Here is a 26,879-nt window from a genome sequence, read left to right as displayed (position 1 = left end):
CAGAAGGCACCACATGACACCCAGAAACATAATGTACAGCACAAAGAAATTTACAGACATGTAATACTGATTCACAGATAGCAGGCCTGGAGGGTGAAAACAAAACAGAACATTCCTATCCTGCAACAGAAGCAAGTCTCGGCTGTATTCCAATGCTCCCAACTATAAAGTCTAATAAATTGTGTGTCAAAGGCAGGAGGAGATACATTATTACAGAGAGCCACTGTTTGTCCAAACTGCAGTAGCCATGAATAATTTATCTGACAGGCTGTGAAATCTGAAGTTGTATGTCCATATTCGGCCATGAGCACACAACTATCCAGAGCTCAAATTCTCAGAGAGTATTTCTTGGAGCCCCCCATGCCCCACCCCATTAGGGGTTCCAGGCTTCAGCTGCAGGGCAGGGATCTCAGGGCTTCAGCCCCGTATGGAACAGGGGATGCTGGGGCTTCAGCCTGGCAGGGTGTGCCGGGGCTACCACAGGTTTGAAAATATTTACTGGAGCTCTGCTCTGGATGCCTGTGGCTGAACTTAACCCCGCAACTATCCCACCTTACTTTGAAACTGACTGTTTCTCACAATGGGTTCAGGTTTCTAGACAGCCTCAGGCCTAGTCAACTCCAACACACAATTGTGCCCTCTGGCTGCTGCATTTCATATGCTGGTTTGAAATTCATAAAGAGCTTTATAGTTTATTGCCTTCAATAATGATTCAAATGGACTCAGGACTCTTCAAAGCCTAGGTTTCCATTCCAAAAACTGCTGGATGGCCTTAACCTCTCTGCCTCAGTTTCTCAATCTGTAACTTGGGAAGAACTCATGGGGGGGGGGGGGGTTTGAGGTTTAATGAGCATTTATAAGCACTTTGAAATCCATGTTTTAAAGTAACTAAGTGGCAAAATACTGTTCAATCCCACACAGTTCTCATTTCAGTTTCATTCAACTCTGTCTACATATTCTGCCACTGGGTTTAATGGAGTTTATGGCATAATATGGGCCTAAGGCCCTGCATGAGCTGTCAAAACAGGGAGACAAGGCAAATGAGGTAATATCTTTTACTGGAACAACTTCTGTTATGGAAAGAGACAAGCTTTCAAGCTTACAGAGCTCTTCTAGTCCAGACCTGAAGAAGAGCTCTGTGTAAGCTCTAAAGCTCGTCTCTTTTCACAACAAAAGTGGGTCCAACACCAGGTATTATTGCCTCTGCAATATTCTGGGACCAACACAGCTACAACACCACAAACAACAGTAAAAGCATGGTAAGGCACCGAGGTGCAGGGGGCAGACCAGCAAGACCTTATCAAACACCTGACAGAATCAGACCCAAATTATGCTCAGAAGTAAGAACAAGATACCCATACTGGAGGAAGCCTATTAAAAGGTGGTGATCTCCCCAGAATCAACCCACAGTTGTGGAGCTAGAGGGAAAGGGAGGCAGCAACAATGGAAGAAGGAAAAAACATATGTAAAACTGCATCTCTATGCATGTTTTCTAAATCATTTAGGTTTGTCCTTAGACTGAGTCCGGAAGTTAATGCTCAAATAAATTTGTTAGTCTCTAAGGTGCCACAAGTACTCCTTTTCTTTTTGCGAATACAGACTAACACGGCTGCTACTCTGAAACCTGAAGTTAATCTAGGAATGAAGAATTCTGACTTCTAAATCCCAGTTGTGCCAGACTGCTGTGGTCCCCTATGGAAATTCACTTCAACACCCTATGACCTACGTTTACCCCTCTGAAACAGAGACCTACTTCTTGGGGGAGGTGTGTGTGTGCCAAGCACTTTAAGTTTCTTGGCTAGAAGGCAGTACTGAAGTGTCAAGTACTAGATCTGTTTCCTCAACAGATGCTCACAGCCTTCACAGGTTTGCAGTGGAAATGAGCAGCAGATGCTGCACTTCACAGAGATATGCATCTCACCCACACAGAGGTAACATTGGTGATGTCACTCAGAGAAGGAGCAAGGGCAAGACACAATTCTTGAACCCTGCGACTCTAAGCATAGTCTAGGACTGTGAGGAGGGGCTCCCCATCAAGGTGGGGGGGAAAGAGGGGGGAACAAGCTATACTAACTATACAATAAAAACACAACTCTGCTAACGAAGTGAGCTGTAGCTCACAAAAGCTTATGCTCTAATAAATTTGTTAGTCTCTAAGGTGCCACAAGTACTCCTTTTCTTTCTGCTAACGTAAAAACTATTTACAATATCTATTTACAGGCTAGAAGGAGGAAGCTGCAGAAATGTGGCCACAGATTCCAACTCAGGCCTTGCAGTGGTAAAAAGGAACTGGAGAGGTATCAGCCTGCACCCTCTCTTATACCCTCTGTCTGGACTATGAGGAGAGCAACTGCACTTGTGTGGGCCCAAGGACACCACATGTTAATAATCTCCTGACTCTAATGGCACACATGCATACCCATGTGTGAAGTACATATTGGGATCAGCATTTGAAGAACGCATCCTTACTAAAAAGGGACAGCTAGCATATATGCAATAGAACTGGACTGGACCCTGTCATGAGCTCTTTCATCCTTCACAACCTTCTTATGGAGCATTAGACTGTATGAAAATAATACAGCAGAAAGTTTGGGCACACTTTCCCAGGGAAAGTTCATACCATACCTGTAGCTGGGATCATTCTTAGAAGTCCACTCCAATGATTCCAGCTATCCACAACTAAATAAAACCCACAACACAACAAGTTTGCTAAGCAGCCTGTGATCACATACCACGACAAGTATCTCTAGAGAATGGAGCAGGGGCTTCCATCTGGTGAGAGGACAATAAGGCTTAGAGGTCTTAGTGACCAGGGCCTCAGCCCCAAATTAGCTTGCCTCTCAAAATGGACGTTTTCTTTGACATGAAAAAACAAAACAAAAACAAAAAACTCAACAACAGCATAGTTTCCAAAGTTAAGATGGACCTTTGCCAAAAGCCTGTGATCTAGAACCATATTTACATTGAACACATCCTTCACTAAGCAATTACACTTCCAGTAATTAAGGTATATCAAACAATGAAAAGGTGCATACTCAGACTTGACCTTCCGGTTCCTGCACATGCAACCCCTCTCTTCAAGACCCTTCAGAGTCCTTGGGTACTCGTTCCTGCCTTCAAATACAAACTCATATTATGAGTCTGTATTTGAGGGTAGGAATATAAGCTCCAGAGCCCTGTTCCATGTCCCACCCTCCCTCTCCCAAAACCACCATCTCAAACAAGACTGGACATTCAGAACCTTGAACAACAACATTTTTCAGGGCCTAGGTAGGTGTATGCACTCCCCATTACTGTATTTTTAAAATGTCATCTTATACACATTGGCTGATAGCCCTAATATTTAAACACCATCCCTAAATAGCATATATTCTATGTTAAGATGCACTAGTGATAGTCTCCCCCTTATTAACTTTCCAAATAGATTGCTACAATAGCATTAGAATCCCAGTTTCAAAACTGAACCCAAAGGAAGATACTCCTGGTGGCTGGCAGGAGTTGTTGCAATTGCAGATACATGCCTATTACAGCAGCCTCTGCTTTCCCAGCCACATCAGCGAAGAGACAGGAGCTTGTCATGTTCACTCAGACTGCTGACACATAAGAATAGAAGTGGCAGGGAGAGACAATGGATGGAAACAGAATGGCAAAATAGCCTGTCTATATATGTGGTTGGGTACCATCTTCAGCATCTTGCCCAGTTTGCAGGTTCTCACTCAGTGATAGTACTTGGATTTAACACCATTGCAGCACTTAATTTGGAAGATTACTAGCAGGTGGAAAGGAGTAATTTCTTAAAGAAACAATATCTAATTTAGGACAAGAGGAAATTTGGCACCTTGTGGGCCAGTCATCTGTGACAGTATCTTTTCCCAGCACGCTGGAACCTCAGCTTGTTCAGCTGAATATGGAAACATCACTGCTTTGATTATATGAATTTATTCATGTAGTCTAGCCATTTGGCTCTTTAAAAAGCAGGCAAAACATGCCTTAAAAACACAAATAAAATTACTTGAAGGTCAAGCAACTAGTGAATGGAGCTGAACAGTAGAGACAGCTGCAGGCAGCCACTGAGCTCAGCACTCTCCAGCAAGTTCATCTGCTAATCATGGGAATCAATTTCAAAGAAGTGATCGCAAAAAGACAGACAAAGAACATTGTTAAGTGAGCTGTCCTTCAGCACAGGAAACTCCACCTTATCAAGGTTTACCTGAGTTATTCATCTTTGCTGTGTGACTCATAAGTGATGCATGGTAAATTGTGATAGTGAGACATAAGCTGTGTCTACATTAGAAAGGAAGCTCTCCTAGGAAGTCCCCTCAATAGGACTCTCCTCCGGCCCTATAAATCATGAATATGATTAGGCTGCTGGTACAGACCTCTTCAGCGTGAGTCAATCATACTATCATGTGTTGTGTAATGTGGTTCAGCCCTGTGAACAACAGAAGCCAAAACACTGTTCAGACATTCAGTTGAGTCAGAAATATGAAGCTCACGTTTTAAAAAATGATACAAAAGTGTATTTAACACTTTACAACATCTAATGAGCTATTTCAAGCATCTTTTTAATAACAAATCTATCCCCTTTCCCCTGAATGCTTTGCCACCACAAGCAAACAGCCACCTAAGTAGCTTTTAGGGATTAAAGGGTTAAACATCTCAAGCAGCTTACTTGAAGGATGCAGAACTGGAAAAAAGTATTTCTCCTTTGCTCAAACCCTTTACACATCCTCTTCTCCTGTCTCTGCCACCTACTCTCAAACACCTTTCAATGTTTAGCCCTTTCCCTAAATCCCAAGTTTGGCACCCTAAAAATGTAATATGCAACTTTATAGAAGGAATAGACTCAGACAAACAATGTGTGTACAGAAAGAGTAAAGCACTCTCTCAAAGAGAAAAGTTGGAGATGCTCTAGCCAATAACTCCATCCCTCCTCAATAACTACCCCAAATTTCACGACAATAATCTCTTCTCCTCAATTTATACTGTGGGTTTATTTTTAACACCCAGCTAGTGTCTCTAACCCAGCCAGTGTGTTTGCAGTTCAGCTCTGTCCTCCCCAAGGGACCTGCTTTCTTTAAGAACCAGTATGACATTCCTGTTGCTGTAGGAACAGTGGTGTAGTCCCCAAGGCCTTAGAAGTGAAACCCAAGTACTGTACTTTCTAGCTATACAGCTTCTGTTTTCCAGTTCAACCACATAGCAGTGAGTTATGTAGCCAAGCACAATTTAAAAACAAAATTTGCTAAGAAAAGGAAAATACTGTATTTTTTACAAGGATATGTTCAGCTGAACACTTCAGTGCAAGGTGCATCTGAAGAGTGATGGAGATTGGGTGGAAAGCCATCAATTCACAAATTCAAACACAAGCAGCATACAGTCTGAATCATTTTAGTATTTGCTGCAGTGAGGGGAGCGGGATTAGTGTGGAACAGATCAAAATAAGTAACTGAGAAGAGTGAGCCCATCCCCCCTAAGCATGCATTTATGGATGGAAATTGTTTAGTTCCTTAGATCTTTCAAGACTTCTGAGCCCATGAAGAAAAACCTTGAGTCTTAGTTACAAAATGTTTTGGAGTGGTGAAAGAGGAATAATTTACACTTATAAAAACACTACACTAATGGCCTCAACATTATATGGTTATAACACTGTTATAACTGCATTTAGTATTGTAACTGTAGAATACTGCAGTCTTTTTTTCTCATTAATGTAAATGGTGAGGGGTGGGAAGGGGGAGACATGAAGCTCAAAAAAGTTTAGTCTCTTTCACCTAGTCAGGGAGTAGAGAAGTCTGGTGCTTTCATACGGTCATTCTTGTTTTCCTGATAAGAGGCATCTCATCCCATAGTTCCATCCCTTCCACTAATACTTCACCTCTCTCTAGCACCTTTCAAAAATACTTCACAAACATTAGTTATACCTCACAACAAACCTGTGAATGAAGGAAGAATCATCATATTTTACAGATAGGCAGAATGATTTTAAGGAACCTGCCAAGGGTCAGAGCAGTCCGTGGTAGAGCTGAGGCTAGAACCCAGATACGGGTGGACTCTCAGTCCTGTACTCTAACCAGTAATAGCCACTGGTCCATGCTAAGGAAGCAGCACCTAGAGAGATGTGCTGCAATTACAGTCAAGATCTTGATGAGATTGCAGGAAGTAGCCTCCTCTATGACACTTTTCTTGTAGGGGACTGTCTCAGGGCTTGTTCCCTCACCCTACATTCTCTTTGCAAGTGGTCCCCACACTTGTATGTCAGTTTACCAGTGTCCTTTATTTACGTCTTATGCAACTTCATGTCCCATCACCAAGCTTCAATGTACCCCCGAGGCACAAGATGACAGGGTGGGGAGAGAGGTCTCACATCTGCGATCTTGGGCTTCTTTGCCCTTCCTTCCAGCCTCCCCCTCTCGCATCTTGTCTCCCTTTTAACCCTCCCCAGTTGACAAGCTAAATTCCCTTATTAACTAGTTAATCACCCAGTTCTAAGCAATTATCTCCCCATTTTGGCCACGTGGGGGTGCTTGTCAAAGTGCAGAGAGTGGTGAGCCAGCCCTAGACTACTCTCACTCCAGCACAGGGACTGAAATGAGGAACTCAAATCTGATTGCTAGAATTCATCACACTCACAGCTACCTTCATAAAACTGTTTGCTATACCCAGACACATTTTATTTGTTCATAGCATTTATTACAGTAAAGTTATGAACAATCAAGTCAGTATTGTCAGTTGCATGGTATTTGGTTTGACATTTGCTAGAGCAACAAGGGTGGTATATCACAGATCATTGGAACAAGTTCATTGCCTGCTTTACACAGAGAAATACAACACAGAAACTAAACTTTAAGCTTGTACAATTTCCTGTCAAGAAAGCAAAATTCACCCTTATAGCACACACACAATGAGATGCCTCTCAGGGGAGCAGCAATCACAAATGTAAAATGAGGTACATGACTAAGCCTAGAACAGGAGTTGGTAAGTTTTGTAAACTGATAGTTTTTGGAAAGCAGAGTGAGTGATACAAGAGCACCAGATTTTGATCTGTTTTTTCCCCTTGGAATACAAGAGCAAACTGCAGAAAAAATTCTGAGTCTATTCCTTCAAGGCTATCTTTTAAATACATATATGATGGGAATTTTAAGCTGTTTCTTGATTACAGTTAGAGATTATTAGTGTATTTCTGACAGATCCTGTAATCCCCTAAAGCCTTTTCCCGACTATCAAGATTGTAATTTAAACTTCAGGTTTTATTAATAGTGGCTCATTGGAGGTTTATGACTGGAACCGTTTTGTATTCAGCAGAGCTTAAGGTAAACTCACTCCCTCTGAAGCACCGTCTTGCTGCTGCAAGTAGATGTTGTACAAGACTAGATACTGTAGAGCAGTGATTCTCAAACGATTATACTGGTGACCCCTTTCACATAGCAAGCCTCTGAGTGCGATCCCCCCCTTATAAATTAAAAACACTTGTTTATATATTTAACACCATTATAAATACTGGAGGAAAGGCGGGGCTCACGGTGGAGGCTGACAGCTCACGAACCCCCATGTAATAACCTCACGACCCCCTAATGGGTCCAGACCCCCAGTTTGAGAACCCCTGTTGTAGAGTGACTTCCAGCAGACACAAAAGTAGCCTTGCTCAAATGGGCCAACAGGTACTTATTACGAAAGCTACCAAGGAACACAACAAAGGAAGACCTCAGTGGTTTTGTCTCAGTTGAACGTATGGCAACCCAGCAAGCTGTCCTAGGAGAGCATTTCATGGGTACAGACTGCTCCAAACACAAACTGCAACATGACTGAGGCTGTATGACCAACTTACAAGATTGTGGACATCTCCTCTGCAGTCTTTAACTAGTGCAGCTACAGAGAGCCCTAATTAAGTACCTCTGCCATCTAGAAACCTTAGTTTACAATTAACTGGAATAAAGAATCTCCAAAACTGTGTAAGAACAGTTACTTCACAACTGATACAGACTCACAGCTGTGTCAAGATCCATACATTTTAAGACCAAAAAGGACCGATGTGATAATCCATCACAACTCTTGGTAAAATTGTTCCAATGATTAATTACCCTCACTGTTAAAAGTCTGCAGCTTCTCGTGCTTTATGTATTAGAACACCAATCCATAAGCATTCAAGATCATTTGCTTGTCAGTGATTCAAAAATAGGTAGACACTTTTGACAGAATGCCTCTCCCATTCCCCCTTTGCCCACTGGATCCTGCCTAAAGAGTTCAGAACCAGTGACTTAAACATTTCCCTCATGCAGATCTTCCTACCAGGTTACAGTAATATCAATTAAATCAAATTTATGCTCAATGAGAAATCCCAGTTCCTCTTGTTTATTGCTCAGGCTCCTGGCATTGGTTTATAGACAATTAAAGAATTTCTTCTTTTCATACAATATCAGGGTTAGAAGGGACCTCAGGACGTCATCTAGTCCAACCCCCTGCTCAGAGCAGGACCAATCCCCAATTTTTGTTCCAGATCCCTAAATGGCCCCCTCAAGGATTGAACTCACAACCCTGGGTTTAGCAGGCCAATGCTCAAACCACTGAGCTATCCCTCCCCCCTTTTCATGTCCCTTGGTGCCCTAATTTTGTTCTTGACAACTTGATTTTGTGCTAAATGAGTGCTCATTTGTTCCCCTTTTCATCCATCCCTTTGGTTTTAATGCCTTCCTGATTAGCCTAGCCAGCCTGTTGCCCTAGCAAACTGGTTCCCCCTTCTTCTGAGATGAAGGGCATCCAAGCTATACAGCCCTCTCCCCACATAGGACAACTAATGTTCCATAAAACTGACACCCTCTACCTTTACACCACTTACACAGCCAAAGGTTCACTTCCAGAATCTTCTGTCTTCACTCGTGGGACAAGAAGGTTTTCTAAGAAGATCACTTGGACTTTCCACTGCTTCAGCATCCTTCTGAGTTTTCTGAAGTAATCTAATTTACAAGTTATCATCTGAAGCCAGTTCTTCCCAATCTTCTTAACATAGATCCTTCACAAGGTTCTTCTGTCTTCCTTGGATGGGGAGAAATCTCCTCTTGGGCATGCTTGATAGTCTTGCATCTTGGACTGAGCAGCCATCCTCAAGTAGAGGTTGGACTCCTTTCATAAAGGGTTTGGCCATGAAGTTCTCTCTCTCACTGCATTACATTTCTGTATCCTTATAATTCCATTTGTTGAAGAGAGATTTTCTTGCTCTGCAGAGTGAATTCCACTGCATAATCTCCATTTGCTGCAAAAGATACTCACTTGACAGGGGAAAATTTAAGGCTCCAGGATTGTAGTTGGGTGCCTCCACTTTCATTGGCATTAGAATGGTGTGGGAAGTTGATCAAAATCTTTTATTGTTAACATAGTTACAAGTCAAAGGATGAATAAAATTAAGCCACAGGATCCCATATTTATTCTCCCTGAATGTCTAATGCTAAGTGTGCTTAGTTTACAAGCTCAAGCAAGAAGGTTTTAATTGTCAGCATAATATGCATCATGATCTTTTCTTTCTGCTTGATATCACCACCACCAAGATCCTGGAAGGAAAGAGACTTCAGTTGGCAATTTGTGGAGTATGAGGTGATGAAACAGAATGCAGTTAATTATGTAGTTGTATTGGTTCTGCATGCAGTACTGGCAGCAAAGTACATATGATGTATGCATCAATGCCCTTTCCAATTAAACAAGTTTTGACCAAATCACACCAGAACCATGCTTGTTACAATAATGGTTGACCACAGTCCTCTTAGCCCTTCTTGATTTGAGAGAACAAAGTGTTTTAAGATCATCACATGAAAGGCAGTATACAAGTACAGTTTAACAGTTTATTTCATTTTGTATTACTGGATTATACTGTACACAAATTAGATATTAGGACAGATATTAACTTCTTGTTTTTTTCTTAAAATAAAGCATCATTCAGGACCTAAGAACTTCTAATCTCAGTATCCTCTGTTGACCTTGGGAGAATTAGTTACCTCTCTGTTCCACTGCATGACAGCTAAAATGGGGATACTTTTTTCCCCTGCTTCACAAGCATGAAGCAATTTAGTTAATGTCTGTACAACATTTGAAGAGTGAGATCTCCAAGGGAAATAGGCAAAAGGGAAGAAAAAACAGGAGTTTGTCTCAAACCTCTGTTGGCAAGTTCAGCTCTCACAAATTCACAAAAGTATGGTACATAATTATTTTACAGCATGCTTAAATTAAAGATGCAAATAGTTTTGTGTAACGCTAAAAGTCTGTGTCTCTGGTTCTATTGCATCATCTAGAATGCTAAGACTCCTGTTGGCTTTAACGCATTGCTCCATGTGCTGGGGAGAAGTTGGGCCATGAATTCCAACCCCTTCTGGTCTGTGTGCTGGGAGAATGAGATAGTACAGATGGTATAGGACAATTCAGGTTGAGAGTTACTTTTCTTCTGTCCCATTGCTGGAAGAAAAGATCAGGATTTCCCCTTGGCTGCCAAATCTTTGTAAGTGGGCTCAAAAACGTACATACCCTTTCCTAAATAAAAACTTTTTGCTTGTGATTTGCAAAGGCTGAATAAACCTATGACAAAGAAGATCCCATGAAAGAGAAGAGGAGGAAGAGAACAGAAGAAAGAAATTCCTTTAAGAAGTTTCGAAGAATAAATTACAATTTAAGTACCTCACTGTGTGTCTAGAAGAGAAGTTTTCAGCAAGAGATACTGCCATCTAGTGGAGAGGGAGCCTCCCTTAAGATATTAGATTTTAAGTAAGCCGTTAGAGCAGAGGTGGGCAAACTACGAGACTGTCCTGCCCGGCCCTTGAGCTCCCCGTCAGCAAGGCTAGTCCGGCCCCATTCCTGCTGTTCCCCCTCCCCCGCAGCCAGGCCACCACATGGGCAGCACTCTGGGCAGCGGGGCTGTGTGCTCCTGCAGGGCAGCGTGGCAACATGTCTGGCTCCAGCCGGGGGGCATGGCTACCAGACATACTGCTCTGAGGGGCATGGTAATGGGGCCAGAGGATCCCGGGGGGCAGTGAGGGGATAGGGAACAGGGGGCGGTTGGATGGGGTGGAGGCTGTCAGGAGACAGGGAGTTGGAAAGGCGTGGGAGTCCCAGGGGGCCTGTCAGGGGGTGGGGGTGTGGATAGGAGTTGGGGCAGTCAGCGGACAGGGAGCAGGTGGGGTTGGATAAGGGGTGGGATCCCGGCGGGGGGGGCGATTGGGGTAAGGGGGTCCTGGGAAGGGGTGGTCAGGGGACAAGGAGCAGGAGGGGTTGCATGGATCAGGGATTCTGAGGGGGGCACAGCCTTCCCTACCTGGCCCTCCATACAATTTTGCAACCCCAATGTGGCCCTCGGGCCAAAAAGTTTGCCCACCCCTATATTAGAGTCTTTGGGATTTGTATCAATTTATTTTTGAAGCCATAGTGAACTCTTCCTTTTTCCAGCAACACTAAACATGACAACATGAGATAAAGATGTCTGATGTGACTTCTGGCAAATCCATCACAACTGACATGTACCCTTAAAACGATACCACAGAAGAAACAAAGGGCAACATTGTGGTAACATACTTAAGTGCAATAGTTTATCTGTAGAAATTAATCCTGGGATGGTCGAAGTCTAGACCAATAAATTTTACAACACTCATGCCAATATGACAGATTAGAGCTCCCTCTTCGTTCCTCAAAGCAAATGAGAGTTGGTTAGGACTCGTGATTTACTTAACTCCTATTCTCCGTACTACTCACTTTTACTTAACCTCATCATGCTCAAATTTGCCACCTGACTCTCTGGCTAGCGAGCCATTATCCCTACCTTTATTTTGTTTTCTTCTCTCAAAAGGAGAATTTCTCTGGCTGTGGTCAGGTTTCCAAAAGTTAAAAGGGAAAACAGGTCAGGCGGATTTGGTCTTCAAAGATAGAACTGGCTCTCATTTGATTACAGAGAATACAAGTGGGGAGGAATTTACTTCCACGAGAGAAGGGATATGGCCAGAGATTCCTTGGACTCAGCAGGAAGTATAAAGGAGATTAGCTGCAAAGAAGTCAGTAGTTATCTGTTCTGACAGAGGTTTAATGCATTGAAAGATGTATGAAGTTCTTAGAGTTACATTACCTGCATTGTTTCAGAGTAGCAGCTGTGTTAGTCTGCATCTACAAAAAGAAAAAGGAGCACTTGTGGCCTTAGAGACTAACAAATTTATTTGAGCTTAAACTGAAGTGGGCTATAGCTCACAAAAGCTTATTACCTGATTGAGTATATGTTATGCTTAGAGGAAGGCCATGAAGTAACTGATGGTCCTTTTTTTTTTTGGTTAAAGAATGAACATCCAGATTTAAAACCGAAGACCAAGTTTATGCAGGTTGTGTTTGGAATCATTTTCTAAATGACTTAACTATATTAAAATCTGGGCTTTCTGCTAACAGGGCTCATCAACAACTTCCCCATCAAACCCAGATTTCATAATATGAATTTAGTTGAGCCAGTGCAGAATCCTTAAAAATGAGTGCTGGAGGATGAGACAGTGAGGTACAGAACAGATTTATGGACTGGGATTAGATAACTACACCAGTGCCAGACCATTTCCCTCCCGCCAAAACTCTGATAAAGATTCAAGAGACTAGGAGCTAGTCCCATACTCAGTGAGTAAACAAAAAAAAATAAGGCAACCTTACCATCCAAATAAGATTACACACAGGTTTCAGAGTAGCAGCCGTGTTAGTCTGTATTCGCAAAAAGAAAAGGAGTACTTGTGGCACCTTAGAGACTAACAAATTTATTAGAGCATAAGCTTTCGTGAGCTGAGCTGTAGCTCACGAAAGCTTATGCTCTAATAAATTTGTTAGTCTCTAAGGTGCCACAAATACTCCTTTTCTTTTTGCGATTACACACAGTGCATCACCAAATGAAAACACCACAAGAAATAGTTTAGCATATATCAAAATAAATATGGAAGTTTTACTGCAATGTGTCCCTCTCTATCATCATCATGTTTCACAGTTCTTTATGGAAACGGGGAAATAGTGTAATGTAATTTAGAAACTTATTGAACCATAATGTGCAATACATATTAAAACGGCTCTGACATGAAGCATGGGGACCATTTCACCTGTCTGGGCCCTCAAAACTAATAGCCAGATTTCTCTATTGCATAAGAGATACTATGCAATAGGGTATCCTAGCTCTTAAATTTAAGAAGGTTTTGCTGCACAGAATTACAGAAATACAGTATGGAATCCAATCAGATAAGCAGATTTCTCATACTGCTCAGCATTCAACCTCACTCTGCTGGCTCTGAGTTACCTAAACAGTCTTATAATGGACTCCTGTATTGACAAACATTTCACTCTGCTCACATATTCGGGTAAATGAGAAGGACAGAGTGGATGCTAAATGACTCCAGTTTATTCTATGTGAGCCCTCACTTCAGTGTGATCAAACAGCTGCTTGCAACTACATTAATTAAAACATCACAAGCACCAGGAACTCATTGTGTGGGTTAGAAATCTATTTCTACTTTTCCATTTTATTTTTAGCTATACAACAGCCAAACAAACAGAGAAAAACTACGGAATCCCACGTTCCTCTAACTACAAAATTACATAAAAGCACTGTTATATTTAAGAATAAACCTCAACATTAAATTCTTCATCTTCCTAGTTCCCCTTCTAAAGCATTTCCTATACCTGTTTTTATATTTATATGTACCGCTGTAATCTAAGACCTCTGTGTTAGTTATTAGATAAACACAACTAAGAGGGTCCACATTCCAAACAATTTGCCTGTTCTTCTAGACACACCTTAGCTTACCCAAAACTGAAAATTATAGACTCATTTACTTTTTTTTTTTTTTTTTTTTAAACACACTCTTTATTGTTTGACTTTGTTTGATCACTTTCCTGCTGATACTCTTGTACAAATGCCATGCTGCTGTGTTTGAGTTTGCATCACTAGAGGAAAACGCTTAAATTCCCCACTAAAGAAGTTTTTAATTAAAAAGTCATGAAGTATTTCCATTCATTATTTTTCTGTGAACATCCTTCACCCCTTTTTTCTGGAGTAGGGTGGAGAAGAGAAGCACTACCATTCTGGGCATACACTACTTGACACTGTCAATTTAAAGGGAAAATCTTTCCACAAGATTATTACAACCAGAGAAGTCTACGCACAACTTTGAGAAAGGTAAAATGGTCAATGAGAAAAGGCAACTCACGATGTGCTAGCACTTCCTTAGGAATGGGGATGAACAAAGAAGCAACGAGCTCACATTCTGGTAGGATATCTCCTTTCTATCTTTCCAGAAAGGAGGACTGCAGTTTGTGCACTTTTACACATACAACATAGTCCACAGATCATTCCCAGCTAGAGATAGTGACAAAATTCAGACCACAGGTAGCGCAGACAGAGGAGCCACAGCATGTATGGTAAATGCAGGTTCAGAGATGCTGGGTGCCCCACACATGCCTGAAATTCAACTACAGCCCCAAAAGAAGAAAAACAAATTCAGTTATATGAATGAATAGAAAGTATTGGGCAGTCATGGCCTACAGTCAATTGGGAGATTTTGGCCTTCAGTGTTCTAAGTAGTCATGAATAATATTGACAGAGACAAGGTGGGTGAGGTAATATCTTTTATTGAGCCAACTTCTGTGGGTGAAAGAGACAAGCTTGAGAGATCTATAGAGCTCTCTGACAGGTCTCACCTTGTCTCTCTCTCATATCCTGGGACCAACAAGGCTACCACAACACTGCAATGAACAATTCTATTTATTATAGAACTGCTCATCCTAAAAGATCCCAAATACATCCAGGATTCACTTCACTCATCACTGAGATGCAGCCACCTGTTTAACAGTGCACGGCAACACTCTTACACAGTTTACATCAAAAAATGAACTGTATATCTCTCGGACTACAGGAAGGATTTATGTAGGTGGAACGTAATTACCCAAATACAGGTAACTCAATGCTTACCGAGATTATGCTCAAAGATTAAGTAGACATTAGAAGCCTGGCAGGCACAGGGCAAATGAATCCACCAGGATATGTAGTGTCATGAACAACATGCAAAATGTGACCGTTCTTTCCATGACAGCAAAGATCATTCAGCTTTTGCCTCTTCAGAGAATGAAGATGCACCAAATTATGACAATGGCCAGTTCTCTGTGGGCTGCAAACCACTTCTGCAGTTCTTATCAATTCAAGTGACATCTCCCTTATTTGAGACAAAGTCAGATCACTTATCTAGCCATTGATAGAGAGACATGGGGAGACAGATGAATGCTCCTTCTGATGGTCGATCATTGTATCTGAATTAAGGTTTCCTTTTTTTTCAACATGTACATCATCCAAAAATATGCATCAGATCAAAATGCCTCAAGAACAGCATTAGCTGGAAATGAGTTAAAACTAGTTTCAGGTACTATATCTCCCCTCTACAAAGTAGTTTTCTCAATGGGGGCGGGGGGGACTTAGTCATTTTTCTTTTTTTAAATAATTTTTTTTCTTTCCATTGTTGCTGTGTGAAAGCCCTTTTCAAACAGGAAAAACTGCTGTACAGATTGAAAGCACTGGTAAATCTTCCCCTTTGATGGTACTCACCCTGATCAATAGAGTGCTGAGGAAGCTGGCTAAGTTGGCTATTCACTACACCTGCATACGTCCGCAAGAATTCCTCTTCACTGGCAGTCAACTGGAAATGTGCAAAAAATGAAAGGATGAATAGCAGGAAACAGACTATTGATAAATACCAGTGCCTTCTCCATATCAGTCCATGTACAATTTTAATTTACTTCATTTAAAGCATCTAACTCCAACTGGACCCAACTCTTTCCTTGCTACCATATTCTGATTTTTCAGAGTCTTACACTTCAAAAGCAGAGAGTACCAATCCCACAACCCATACTCACTTGAAAAGTGGACTATCACAAGGATGGAGTGACTTTTCCTTTCCTCAATGTCTTCAGATTTATATCCTCACTGTGCAACCTAATTGAGGTTAATTGCCTGAAGGCATTTTCTGACCTCTAGTAGGAGTACCCTACTACCGCTGACGACATGCAAGATGGAAAGAACTTAACTTGAACATTAGACCCCACGGCAAATTTGTGGGGCTGCTCTTAGAAGAGACTTTTTATTTGTTAACTGCGTGAATTGTACATAGAAATCAGTGAGAACCAATCAATACAGAATCCCACAAACCAGATCTTTTTTTAATTTTACGAATACTATACGAATTCCCTAAAAAAATTATGAAAACTATAAACCTATTTATACAAACTTGGGTGCATGAGCCATGTCTATATTCACAGCAGCCCTGCTCTTCTAGTGTTAGAATCAGTGATCTCTATATGCACTTAGATCTTGGGTCAGTTAGCAGTACCCCTAGAATCTCATCCAATCCCAGCTCATATAATGCCATAGAGTAACAATGGCCAACACACGAATCCATCAACTCACAGATTGGCTTCAGAGCTACCATCAATAAATACTTCCTTTAATTTTTTAGTTTATTACGGCATTTAGAAAACTTGGTGTATACAAAAAAAAGCCAGCAAAAATTCATGCCCAATTTCAACCACTGCACACTTCACAATTTATTTTTGGCCTAAGCTTCATCTCTGGATAAATCAACAGTGGCCAAAACAATTTGGCAAAAACAAAACAAAAACAAAAACCAGACCATCCCCTGCCCATGCCAATGAATGTTATTTCAGAAATAAAAGAAAGTTAGGGCTTGTCTATATGGTGCTTTATTCCCCACTAGAGGAGTGTCATTTTTAGTCTGTGATATGCCAGTGCAGTCTAATTGGCCTGTATGGATCCTGCCCTGCTGCTGTGCACTACAAGTTCCCTAGTGTGCATTAACGTAGTCCCATTTCAAACAGTACTACATTAACTCACACTAGGGAAACTTTTTGTGCACGCCAACAGGATTCACACAGGCCAGTTAGTTAACAAAATGCTAGTTCACACTAAAATGAACACCCTTCTGGTTAGAGCTAAAGCACCATGTAGACAAGCCCTCATGCACTGAAGGCCACTGTGGCCTGCTCAAATTTAAATAGACATAGCTATGATGCTCGGGGTGTGAAAAGTCCACACCTTGAGCACCCTAGCTATACTGACCTAATGCCCTGTGTAGATGCAGCCACACTGATGGAAGAAAGCTTCTGTTGACCTAACAACCATTGCTCAGAGAGGCATTGTTCCTACAATGATGGAAAAACCCCTTCTGCTGCTCTAAACTGTGTCTCCACTATGGGGTTATGCTGGCATAGTTATAATGCCATAGCTACGCTGCTGTAGTCCTGGTACTATAGGAATGACCAAAATGTGTGCTGCAAGAGTGAATTCCAGAGCAAGTGGCCCCTCCACCCATCTTAAAAGAATTTAAGAGCATTTAACCCTGGGGACAGGGAATGGGAACATCCCAGTTGGTCACAAATTCCATGACAGGGTGGAAGAAGGTGGTGGTTAAGTTTTGATACTTTTTCAGAACTCCATTAAACTTACATTTGATCCCATCTTCCTAAGCATGAGCAGAACTCTCACTTTCTGCTGGATGTACATCTCCTCCGGACTCTTCCCGGGGACGCCCTCACGGTTCATTCCCCTCCTCCCAGCTCCTGGGCTCCTGCAGATGTAACAAAACCAGAATGAAGTGAACTGATAGTTATGGTTTGATATGCATAACTGGAGAGTTCTATTTCCAAAACACCTATTTTTCACCATCGGTCAAAATACTTCATGAGTTGGTTTGACAACTAGGCTGGGATGGTTTGGTAATCTAACTTCTGACAGGCAAGAAGAGGCCCGAGTCACTCCACTGTAAAAAGCAAACCAGACAGTGGATTTGGAAAATAAACCCATCACAAATCTGGCAGCAGGAGCTGGCTGAGCAGAGTTTGCACCCCCAAAACACTTGCACCACTGACTGTGGTTGGGGAAGAGTACAGAGTAGCTAGGTATCCCCTCACACCAAGTACGTGGGATTAAATTATATGGGCAGAGAGACCATGATAGAAAAAGGCTCATCTACTAACCTCATGACAGAGGGCAAGGAAGCGTTTTATGGAAACAGCAGTTGGAGATTTACATTCACTGTGTGTGCCCACAGTAGCCCTCCATTTTGTTGCAGAAGTAGGTGGAAATTGCTTAAATCCCATAATCTGGCACTTTCACCAACCCACAGAGTAAATGTTTTCAATTATAATCCACAATTACTACGAATACATACACTTCATGCCAGTTCATTCAGAGTCAAGGTTCAGTAAATTCTTAACTACAAGTTGTTCTGAAAATTAAGATGCTTCACACAATATTCACTCACAAAATAGACTAGGAAACTAACAGCTACTGTGCACTGGCTCCAGACCTGTGCACCACAGAAACTTAATCCTCTCCAGGGAATTCCTTCATGGAGATGTATTGCTCCACACTGCATATCTAGCAGACATCCCCAGTCCCACTTTCTGCAGTTAGTTTTCACTCTCCAAATTCTTCCCTGTGCTGATTTGTCAGCCTTGTGATTCCTGGCAGATTTCAGTAATCCAGGGAACACATCAGACTCATCAAGGCACTACTGCTAAAGACTTTGGAGCACCAGGTTTAGACAAGCTTTTTATTTATTTATTTTTTTAAAAGCAAGTCAGACTTCTCCTTTTCTCCTTGATTAGAACTTTTAAAGAGGAAAAGTAATTAGGATGTGGAAAGAATTCAAGTTACATATTGGCATTCCTGGATGACTCAGTAATTATTCAAACTTAAGCAGTAGCTGTAACAGAGAAACCTCACCACCCACTTTATTTCAGTACAGCCAAGGTGCTGGTAAAATGTAAGCCTGATATTTAGCTAAAATTTCACCAACACTATTTGAAAGAGTTCCAAGTGGGAGGTTCTGCATTGTGCTAATTTTGATGTAGATGGCTATGTTTGAAAACCAGCAACTGGTAAATATGCAATCTTGACTTCATTTATAATTGAGTCAACAGATGATTTCGGAGAGGGCAGAAAAAACAAAAACAAAAAAATTATAATTTCTTCTCTTAAAAAGGTAGAATAGTTTTTCCATTAAAAATGTGAGTAACTTTACAGTGGAATGCCACACATTCCACTGTTCTGAACTGTGAAAAGAAAGTGAACAATGGAGACTAAATAAGCATGTGATGAGACAGGCAACGATCTAATTAAAGCATTTATAATAATTAACTGATCCATATGAAACTGAAAAAAGTGTGCAAGTATTTCTGAATCACTCTCTACTGCATAACTGTGCAAAGTGAAACATTAATGAAAGGTGCTGGATTGGCAGCCAAGGAGATTCAATCCTATTTATCCTGTGAAAAAGCAGACAGCAGCAGCACAAGTTTCTCCCACTTTATCCCACCTAGATGCCTAATCTGGATGGACGGTTATCTGCAGTGTGCATCAAAGCACTGCACAGGTAAGATTTGTACTATAAGATCCATAATGGGCTTCACACAGTCTTCTGCTCTTCATGCTTCTAGAACTTGAAGAGCCACACCTTGAAATTTTTTTGCCCCATTCCTTTCACCTTCATTTTGTATTTATGGTTGGAAAGCTCTATTAAAAGGAAGGGTTTTGCAGAGAGTTGAAGTTGTAGAATAGCATGAGCGTTGCACTGCTGCATGGGCGAGCCAGCTGACACTCATTTTTACTGTCCTAGCTTTTCCAATCTACACAAGTCTGTCATACTACAAGGCCACAAGAGCTAAACAGCAGTGCAGCTGAGCAATGGCACCAATTGAGAATCAACATACCTGCTGCCTAACTAGTAAATTCAAGCCATTAGGATTCAGTTACAAGTAATTAATAAATAAATAAATGACAGAACTGCAATAATTTGGGGACTGGAAAGCCCACCTGCAATAATCATAGGGGCAATCACAATACTTGATCCTACAAACTAACATGATTGTGAAACAAGTCTGATCTTCACATCATTGATCTTAAAAAGTATGGATGTGGGATATCTTTGAAAATTCATGGATGACATCTTAACTGGCTAGGCTGAGATCCAGAACCAAATACCATCTTAACTGCTATACCCTTATATTAATTCACTTTTTAAAAAACATTCTGGAAACATGTCACACACCCACATTTCTTTTCTCTTCTCCCAGTGACTGATTTTGGACCCTTTTTGTAAAAGTCTTCACTTTGCACTTTGACATTTGAACCACACAGATTCTCAGCAGGTTAGATTTCAGAATACTATGCTTGACTTTATGGATGCCATGTTACTTTAAAGGGCTACCAAACACACCCATCTACCAGTGCAGCAAGTACAGGAACAAGCATCAATAGATTGACTGGTTCAGAATCCAGAAACAAGGCCCTAATGTGGGTAAGTAGTTTGAGAAAAGAAAAACAAGTAAGTCCTTCAAAGGATCAACATGGGGCCCAATTTCATTCACTTCATATACCAATAACCTGGAAGGCGACGACAGAGCAAGCTTGTAGCAGGTCAGTCCCGAAAGAGGCTTCATCTACCCAGGGTGTCAAGTGTCCCTTCATAATCTGAACCCATTAATGGATAAATCAGATGTTTCAGTGGGGGAGAAAACAAGAAATCCTCCAAAAATTAAAGGAGTTTAATCTCCCCACAAAAGACAAAGAATGCCAAGAAATGCTAACACTCAAGCATATTAAATTTGGAGAAAATTATATAAATTATCTACCAGTAGGTGGCACCATAGACAAACATCCAGGGAGATGCCACTTCTGCCCCACTCTCCCACCTAGAGAAATCCCCCACACTTCAGTTTATCTTTAATCATGGAAGGGTGACAACTCCTCTTCACTTTACCCCAACCTGAGAGAGGACAAAGCAAACAAAACAGGGAGAAAAAATAGAATAGGATGAAAAGGAAGGAGATGACTGAAGAGAAATAGGAAGAAGATTGAGAGAAATGAGGAGAAAAACATACTAAGATTGAGGACAAAAAACAAAAGAATTGTTAGGAATACAACATTTCAAACTTCTAAATTTAGAATTCAAACATTCTATATGTTTGAAGCAGAGAAACTGAGATGGTTTGATACCAAGGACTAAAAAGAAGTGTAGCAAAAACACTTCCAACCCAATGCCATAAATGAGTTTTCCCATTCACAAGTGGTTGTGCTGCAGTAATTATAAACAACACCACCCCAACTTTTAAGACTCCCAAAATTCAGAACTGAATCAAAGGTAAACAATTTAACAGCGTTATCTCTAGATTTGTTCTGCACTTGAGAGACCATTTACACAGTAGACCATGTCATTTAACTTGCCTCAAAAAGGTAAAAAAAAAATATAGAATTTAAAAAGCATCAGAAGTGATAAAAGGGAAAAACTAAACAGAGCCTGGTTTAGCAACAACCAAGCACGGGGGAGAACGGTGCCAGAACACAATATTCATTTTATCTAAGCCAAGGGAGGAATTGTTTAAGGTGAACCATGAGGGCATGTTGAAGAGTCATGGGATGAAATTGAGTAAAGGAAAATTTAAGCTGAGTATCAAAAAAGATTCCTTAACAGTGAGATCTATTAGGCCATGACAACACTGAAAAAAAGATGTATTTTTACAAGACAGCTAATGTTGTAAAAGCCTAGTGTAGGCAGGACACTTGCATTTTACCTTGATGTAGTTGGCTGAGACACCTAAATTAGAAGTTTACAAAACGTTAGCTCTCATGTTATTCATTGTTCTTCAATGGACTGATTTTCTGATTTGCAAGTTTGGGACTCCATAACTGAACTTTTACTAAAGAAATTTCAGCAATTCGGTTAGTCCAATATTTTAGATATTAGCCCTCTTAAGGTTTTGTTGTTTTTTTTTAATGTTCATAAAGTAATTGTGTGGTTGTTCTTTTAAATAAAAAGCAACTATTTCTCTAGTAGTACAACTGACTTCATATTTAACAATAGGGAGCAATTCTGATTCTGCCTAACAACCCTGCCTGGATGAATCTTAACTATAGCCATACCTAACACTTTCCATTACAAGACCCTTTTTTTCAGTTGCTTATAGATTTGTCAAATTTTAGACATTCATGCCAAAGTTTTCCATGCCAGCTATTTGCCTAAGTGCTTCATTTTTTTTAAAGTATCAGCTAAAATTGTTGAGCCATTTCCAAGAATGAGGTTAGAAGAAAATATGTTGTTTTGCCTATTAAAATTCTTATAACTGTTTCATCGAGAAGTTGTAGTGCCTCCAAGCATTGGAGCAGTGACTTGAAATTTGGCAGAGGATTGCCCATAGTGTTAGGGATATGTGTCTTTTGTTGTCCCCATGAAATCTGGCCAAATTTGGACCAAGTTATAAGCTCCTAAAAATCACAGCGTGCACATTCTCACGGCAGCTTGTTAAGAGTTTGGCAGCTACGTTTTCTTAAGATTCTTGTCTTCACTGAGCATGCTCCATCCCCACACAGCTCTTATGCATCAACCAAATTGTGCTAGCACTACTCCACCCCCTCTACCCAGAGTAATAAAGTATTCTCCATTCTAGGGCTGCAGGGGCTGAGCAGATTTTTTTCCTTGATCTGTTCCCTCCTGGCTGCTAGGGCCTGCTTTGGTGCTGGGCACTGGAACTAAGACCAGGAAGACAGTCACTGTGCTCTCTTCCCTGTCCACCCTCCCCAGCTGCTGCCCATGCAGTGTGGTGAAGGAAGAAGCTGCCTGACTTGAATGCAGGAAAATTAGAAGCAAAAGGGGAAACAGAGCAAGAGCTGGAAAGGTAGGGGGTACGCACATATACAGGAGCAGAGAGTTTATAACAACTAGAGCACACTCCCCTTAAGAACCCGGAATCAAACCCATGTTTACCAAGTCAGGATTCCTTTGCTTTCTAATAAATAAGTTGTGAATCCAACTGGCCAGCTGTGTCTCATCTTATTCTAGTGGCTGGTCTAAAGTGAATAACAGCTTTTTACTACCACCAGTTATTCTGTTAGCTCAAGTGGCAGACAGGCAGAGGGCTGTGCTGTGGGTCTAAAGATCCCAAATTTACTCATGAAACATGTGGGAGTCAATAGAGTTCAACATGATGAAATTCCACCTCCCCGCCCCCAGGTTCCCTTTTTAAAGATGTAAGGATATTACATACAACACAAATACAACTTACCTGCTTCTAAAAAAAACAAACCACACAGGATTAGATAACCCAAGCGCTCAGTCCTGGTTAATGATCACAACTGGAAAAAAGTGAGATGAAAGTACCCTGTGAAGATAAAATAAAGAGAAATACATAAACTGAAAACAAAGACAATTAAAATTTTTTTCAGAGTCTTACACCATTGCATCTAGCCAACATTTGTAAAACTGAAAACAAGCTACGCGAAGCAGAAAACTGTATAATACTCCTAAAATACTTATTTCAGTAAGCGATTAAGGATAAAAATGTATCACTAACTACATTCCTGGGTGGAATTCTGCATTATTGGTGATCAGAATACACTCAAGTCTTGCTTTCTTCGGGAGCTGGAGGAGGTTTCAACGTAACACCTGTCTCTTTGAACAAGCCAGTAACAGTGCAGCAGAATAACCAGGTGTAACCTCCTCTGGGTAAAAACAAGCATGATTCATCACTTAAAAATTCAAGGTGGGGTAGAAAAATATAGTGCTTATGGCCAAAATTTATGTTTTCAATTATGCATATGGCATTTGAATATAGCACTTAAATGATTAATTAAAAACCCTTGCTTCTTTTGCAGCATAATTAATGTTTCAAAAAGAAACTTTAAACATTGGCTAGTCACATACGGATTACATTTTTTGACTGATCAAGATGTGGGTATTTCTAAACCTATTTTATAATTACCATTTGGAACTAGAGGTTGAGTAGGTTCCCTAAGCGACAATCGCTGGTCACCAGAGGTCAAACACATCAGGGCTAGCTCAAGTGAGATTACTGGTCATCAAACCTTTCACATAATATGGCAAAACAGTGTGAATAGTTTCTGCTCACAACAGCTCCACAACTTGAAGCATGTCAATCACCATTACCATATAAAGGGTCAGGTTTTAATTAAAACCCTCTGATGAGAAGAGCCAATTTGTACAAACCTGCACTACCCACCTAAATGAAACCTCCAGCATGGAGACCGGGGTTCTTGTTATTTTCAATCAGGAGGTGAAGGCAAAATTGCAGTAGCTCAGAGTTTCTCCCAGTCAGTGCCCTGCACCATTCCATGCTGGGAGAGGGTCAAGTCTGGAATGCCCGAGATCTCCTGAACCATTACACCAACTTTGTCCAAGAGAGACCTGGGCTGCAATACCTGCAAGCTTCACCCACAGCACTCTACAATGACCCCTACTAGGAAGGGCCGAGAGTGGAGGAGCTATACCAACTGCTTTAAAAGACATTCATTGCACCTCTCCAGAAGAGAGAGAGAGAAAGTCTGTTATGAAAGGACTATTTAAGCCTTACCTTCCTCCTTCACTAATTAGTTCCCACTTTTCTAACCCCCTAAAATGCAATACAGCCCAATGACCAATCACCTACAGCACTGACAACAGAACCATTTACAGTAACTAATTGCTCTTTTCATTTTTATAGACTTCAAAGGCATCCCACCCTCCACCATTACATACACATGGAACTGTGGGAATTGCTTCCTTCAAAAAAAGATGAAAGCACAGGAACTAACCACTTCTGAAGGGCACTAATTTCTATTAACAGCCAACAATAACACTCTCACACTTATTAAAATGCCAGACCCTTCCAAAAAGTTATAAGTAATGGCAATTTATCAAATAATCCATTATCAAGTAACTCAGAGAAAAGACATAACATGTTATATCTCACAAACTACAAATCCCACCTGAACTCAACTGCAGATTGAAATTTAGTCTGGATAAAAATTACAGCACAGCTAGTCAGAAGAGTTTAACCATGGAGACCAACTTTCAGAACAAGTGTACTCGGAAGCAGCAGCACTGTGCAAATGATGCAATCCTAGTTAGTTTCACTTTGACACTCCCCACAGGGGTTTTCAAACTTCATTGCACCCTGAACCCCTTCCGACAACAAAAATTACTACATGATCCCAGGAGAGGGGACAAAAGGCTGAGCCTGCCAACCCCACCACCCCGGGCGGGGGAGCAGAGGGGCCGAAGCCGAAACCCAAGCTGCACCAGGTGGGCGGGGAGGAGGGGGACAGACCGAAGTTTAAGCCCAAGGGCTTCAGCCTCAAGTAGGGGGCCTGTAGCCTCCATGCAGGATTGAAGCTGAAGCCTGAGCCCTGCTGCCCAGGGCTGAAGCCCTTGAGCTTCAGCCCCAGACAGTGGGGCTCAGGCTTCAGCTTTGGCCCGAGGCGGCGGGATTCAGGCGTAGGTCCCTAGCAAGTCTAATGCCAACCCTGGTGACCCCATTAAAATGGGGTCCTGACCCACAGATTGAGAACCACTGAGCTAGAGAGGGGGGTAAGTACTTTATAAATAATCACTTTTGCTACAAAGGGCACAGGGTAACTGGAATAGATAAACTGGGATTTCACTGTCCTTAAGAGGTAGGGTGGAGACACTAAGTCCCAAGAGGTCCACTGACTAGTCCAAGATCACATAGCAACTCATGGTAGAGCCACAAATAGAATCCAGATACCCTAAGTCCCTGCTCTAACCACTGGACAATGCTGCCGCTCACATTTTTTTAAAACTAAGAATCCCGAGTGTTCATCTTTAATGGACCCTAAGAAATATGATCTAAAATTATTCTGCAACAGGATATTTTGGGGGTGGGAGGGAAGATGACAACTGAGGTCCAAAATATGAGAGAACACGCTTAGCAAAACAGCTGAGGAACAGCTGAGCTACCATCAGGGCACATAGCTTTGCTCACCATCTTAAATGTCCCAGTAGATCGATCTGCTCCACAATGATCCATCCCTGGGGCATTCTTGAGGTTGGGTAATTATCTGGTTCAATTAAGAATACTAGCTCAGAACTATGCTATTTTACATTTTTTGTGGGAGTTGTGGGTCAGACGACATGCAGACTGGGAAAGGTCAGAAGGCTGTGCATTCTGCTCCAAGTCCATTCTAATTACTTGACCCTAGGGGTAGGTCTATTATCACATGACAACTGCTTCAGTTAACAGATTAAATACTGTGGGGGTTCGTCTAGGTTCATCCCCCTCCACAGAAGCATCTCTGCAATTTCACAGGTACTGAAAACAGCTGTTCAGAGCTTCTCTTGCCAGTCAACATCACTTTTAAGGCAAGCTTCTAATTTCTCTTTGGCTGAAAGATCTATCCAAAGCCTCATTCTTACTTTATGCTACTGCAGGTGTGGATAAGAGTAACCAAATGCATTGAATTTTGTTGCCAATAGAATGTGGAAGAGCATACAGCCATTTTTCTGGTTTACACTCAAAATTCCTCTACCCCCAAGCTTACTCATATGTTTCCAAAAAGACTTGACAGTTAAGGTTATGCTAGGCCTTTTATTTTACACTTCATGTCTGACAGATTCCACAATGCAGAGTTCAGGTTGGTTAGCAGGACCAGATGACAGAATGGAAACTCTTTCCATGCCAACATTTTCCAGGCATCTGAAATTCATCCCATTCCTTTACTGTCGTTCTCTACCAAATAATGCCACTTTCATAAAGTGCTTTACACCCATAAATCTCAAGAGTGTTTCACACAGGTGAGCAATTTGTTTTACAATTAGTAAAACAAAAGTACAGCAAAATGATGCACCAGAGGTCACAGCACAAGTCCACAGCAGAACTGGAAATAGTACCAATTGTCTCCCTCACACCCTATTAACTGGATCACAATACTTCCCAGTAAATAAAGCTAGATCAAATGAAGTTTTCAGCTGAACAACAAAATCACACTGGTTAAAAGGGGAAAACACATTTAACTGGTTGAAAGGGGAAACACATTTTAAATG

The 26,879-nt window shown here is 41.3% G+C and overlaps 1 protein-coding gene across 3 annotated transcripts in view; it reads right to left on the bottom strand.

The window, feature by feature from the left end:
- Window positions 1-26,879, bottom strand: part of CTNNBIP1 (catenin beta interacting protein 1) — a 63,723-nt gene that overhangs the window by 13,354 nt on the left and 23,490 nt on the right. For all 3 annotated transcript variants that reach the window (XM_038377179.2, XM_043499826.1, XM_043499827.1), the window contains 3 exons: window positions 23,107-23,202; window positions 17,492-17,612; window positions 15,578-15,668 (listed from right to left, as the gene is read on the bottom strand). In XM_038377179.2, coding sequence (XP_038233107.1) covers window positions 15,578-15,668; window positions 17,492-17,587 — 187 coding nt within the window. In that variant the 5' untranslated portion in view covers window positions 17,588-17,612; window positions 23,107-23,202. The remainder of the gene's footprint in view (window positions 1-15,577; window positions 15,669-17,491; window positions 17,613-23,106; window positions 23,203-26,879) is intronic.

Source organism: Dermochelys coriacea, chromosome 18 (genome assembly GCF_009764565.3).
Source record: "Dermochelys coriacea isolate rDerCor1 chromosome 18, rDerCor1.pri.v4, whole genome shotgun sequence".
In the NCBI taxonomy this organism is placed as follows: Eukaryota; Metazoa; Chordata; order Testudines; family Dermochelyidae; genus Dermochelys; species Dermochelys coriacea.
The sequence above is the reverse complement of the archived record's forward strand: the minus strand, read 5'-3'. Positions and strand labels throughout refer to the sequence as shown.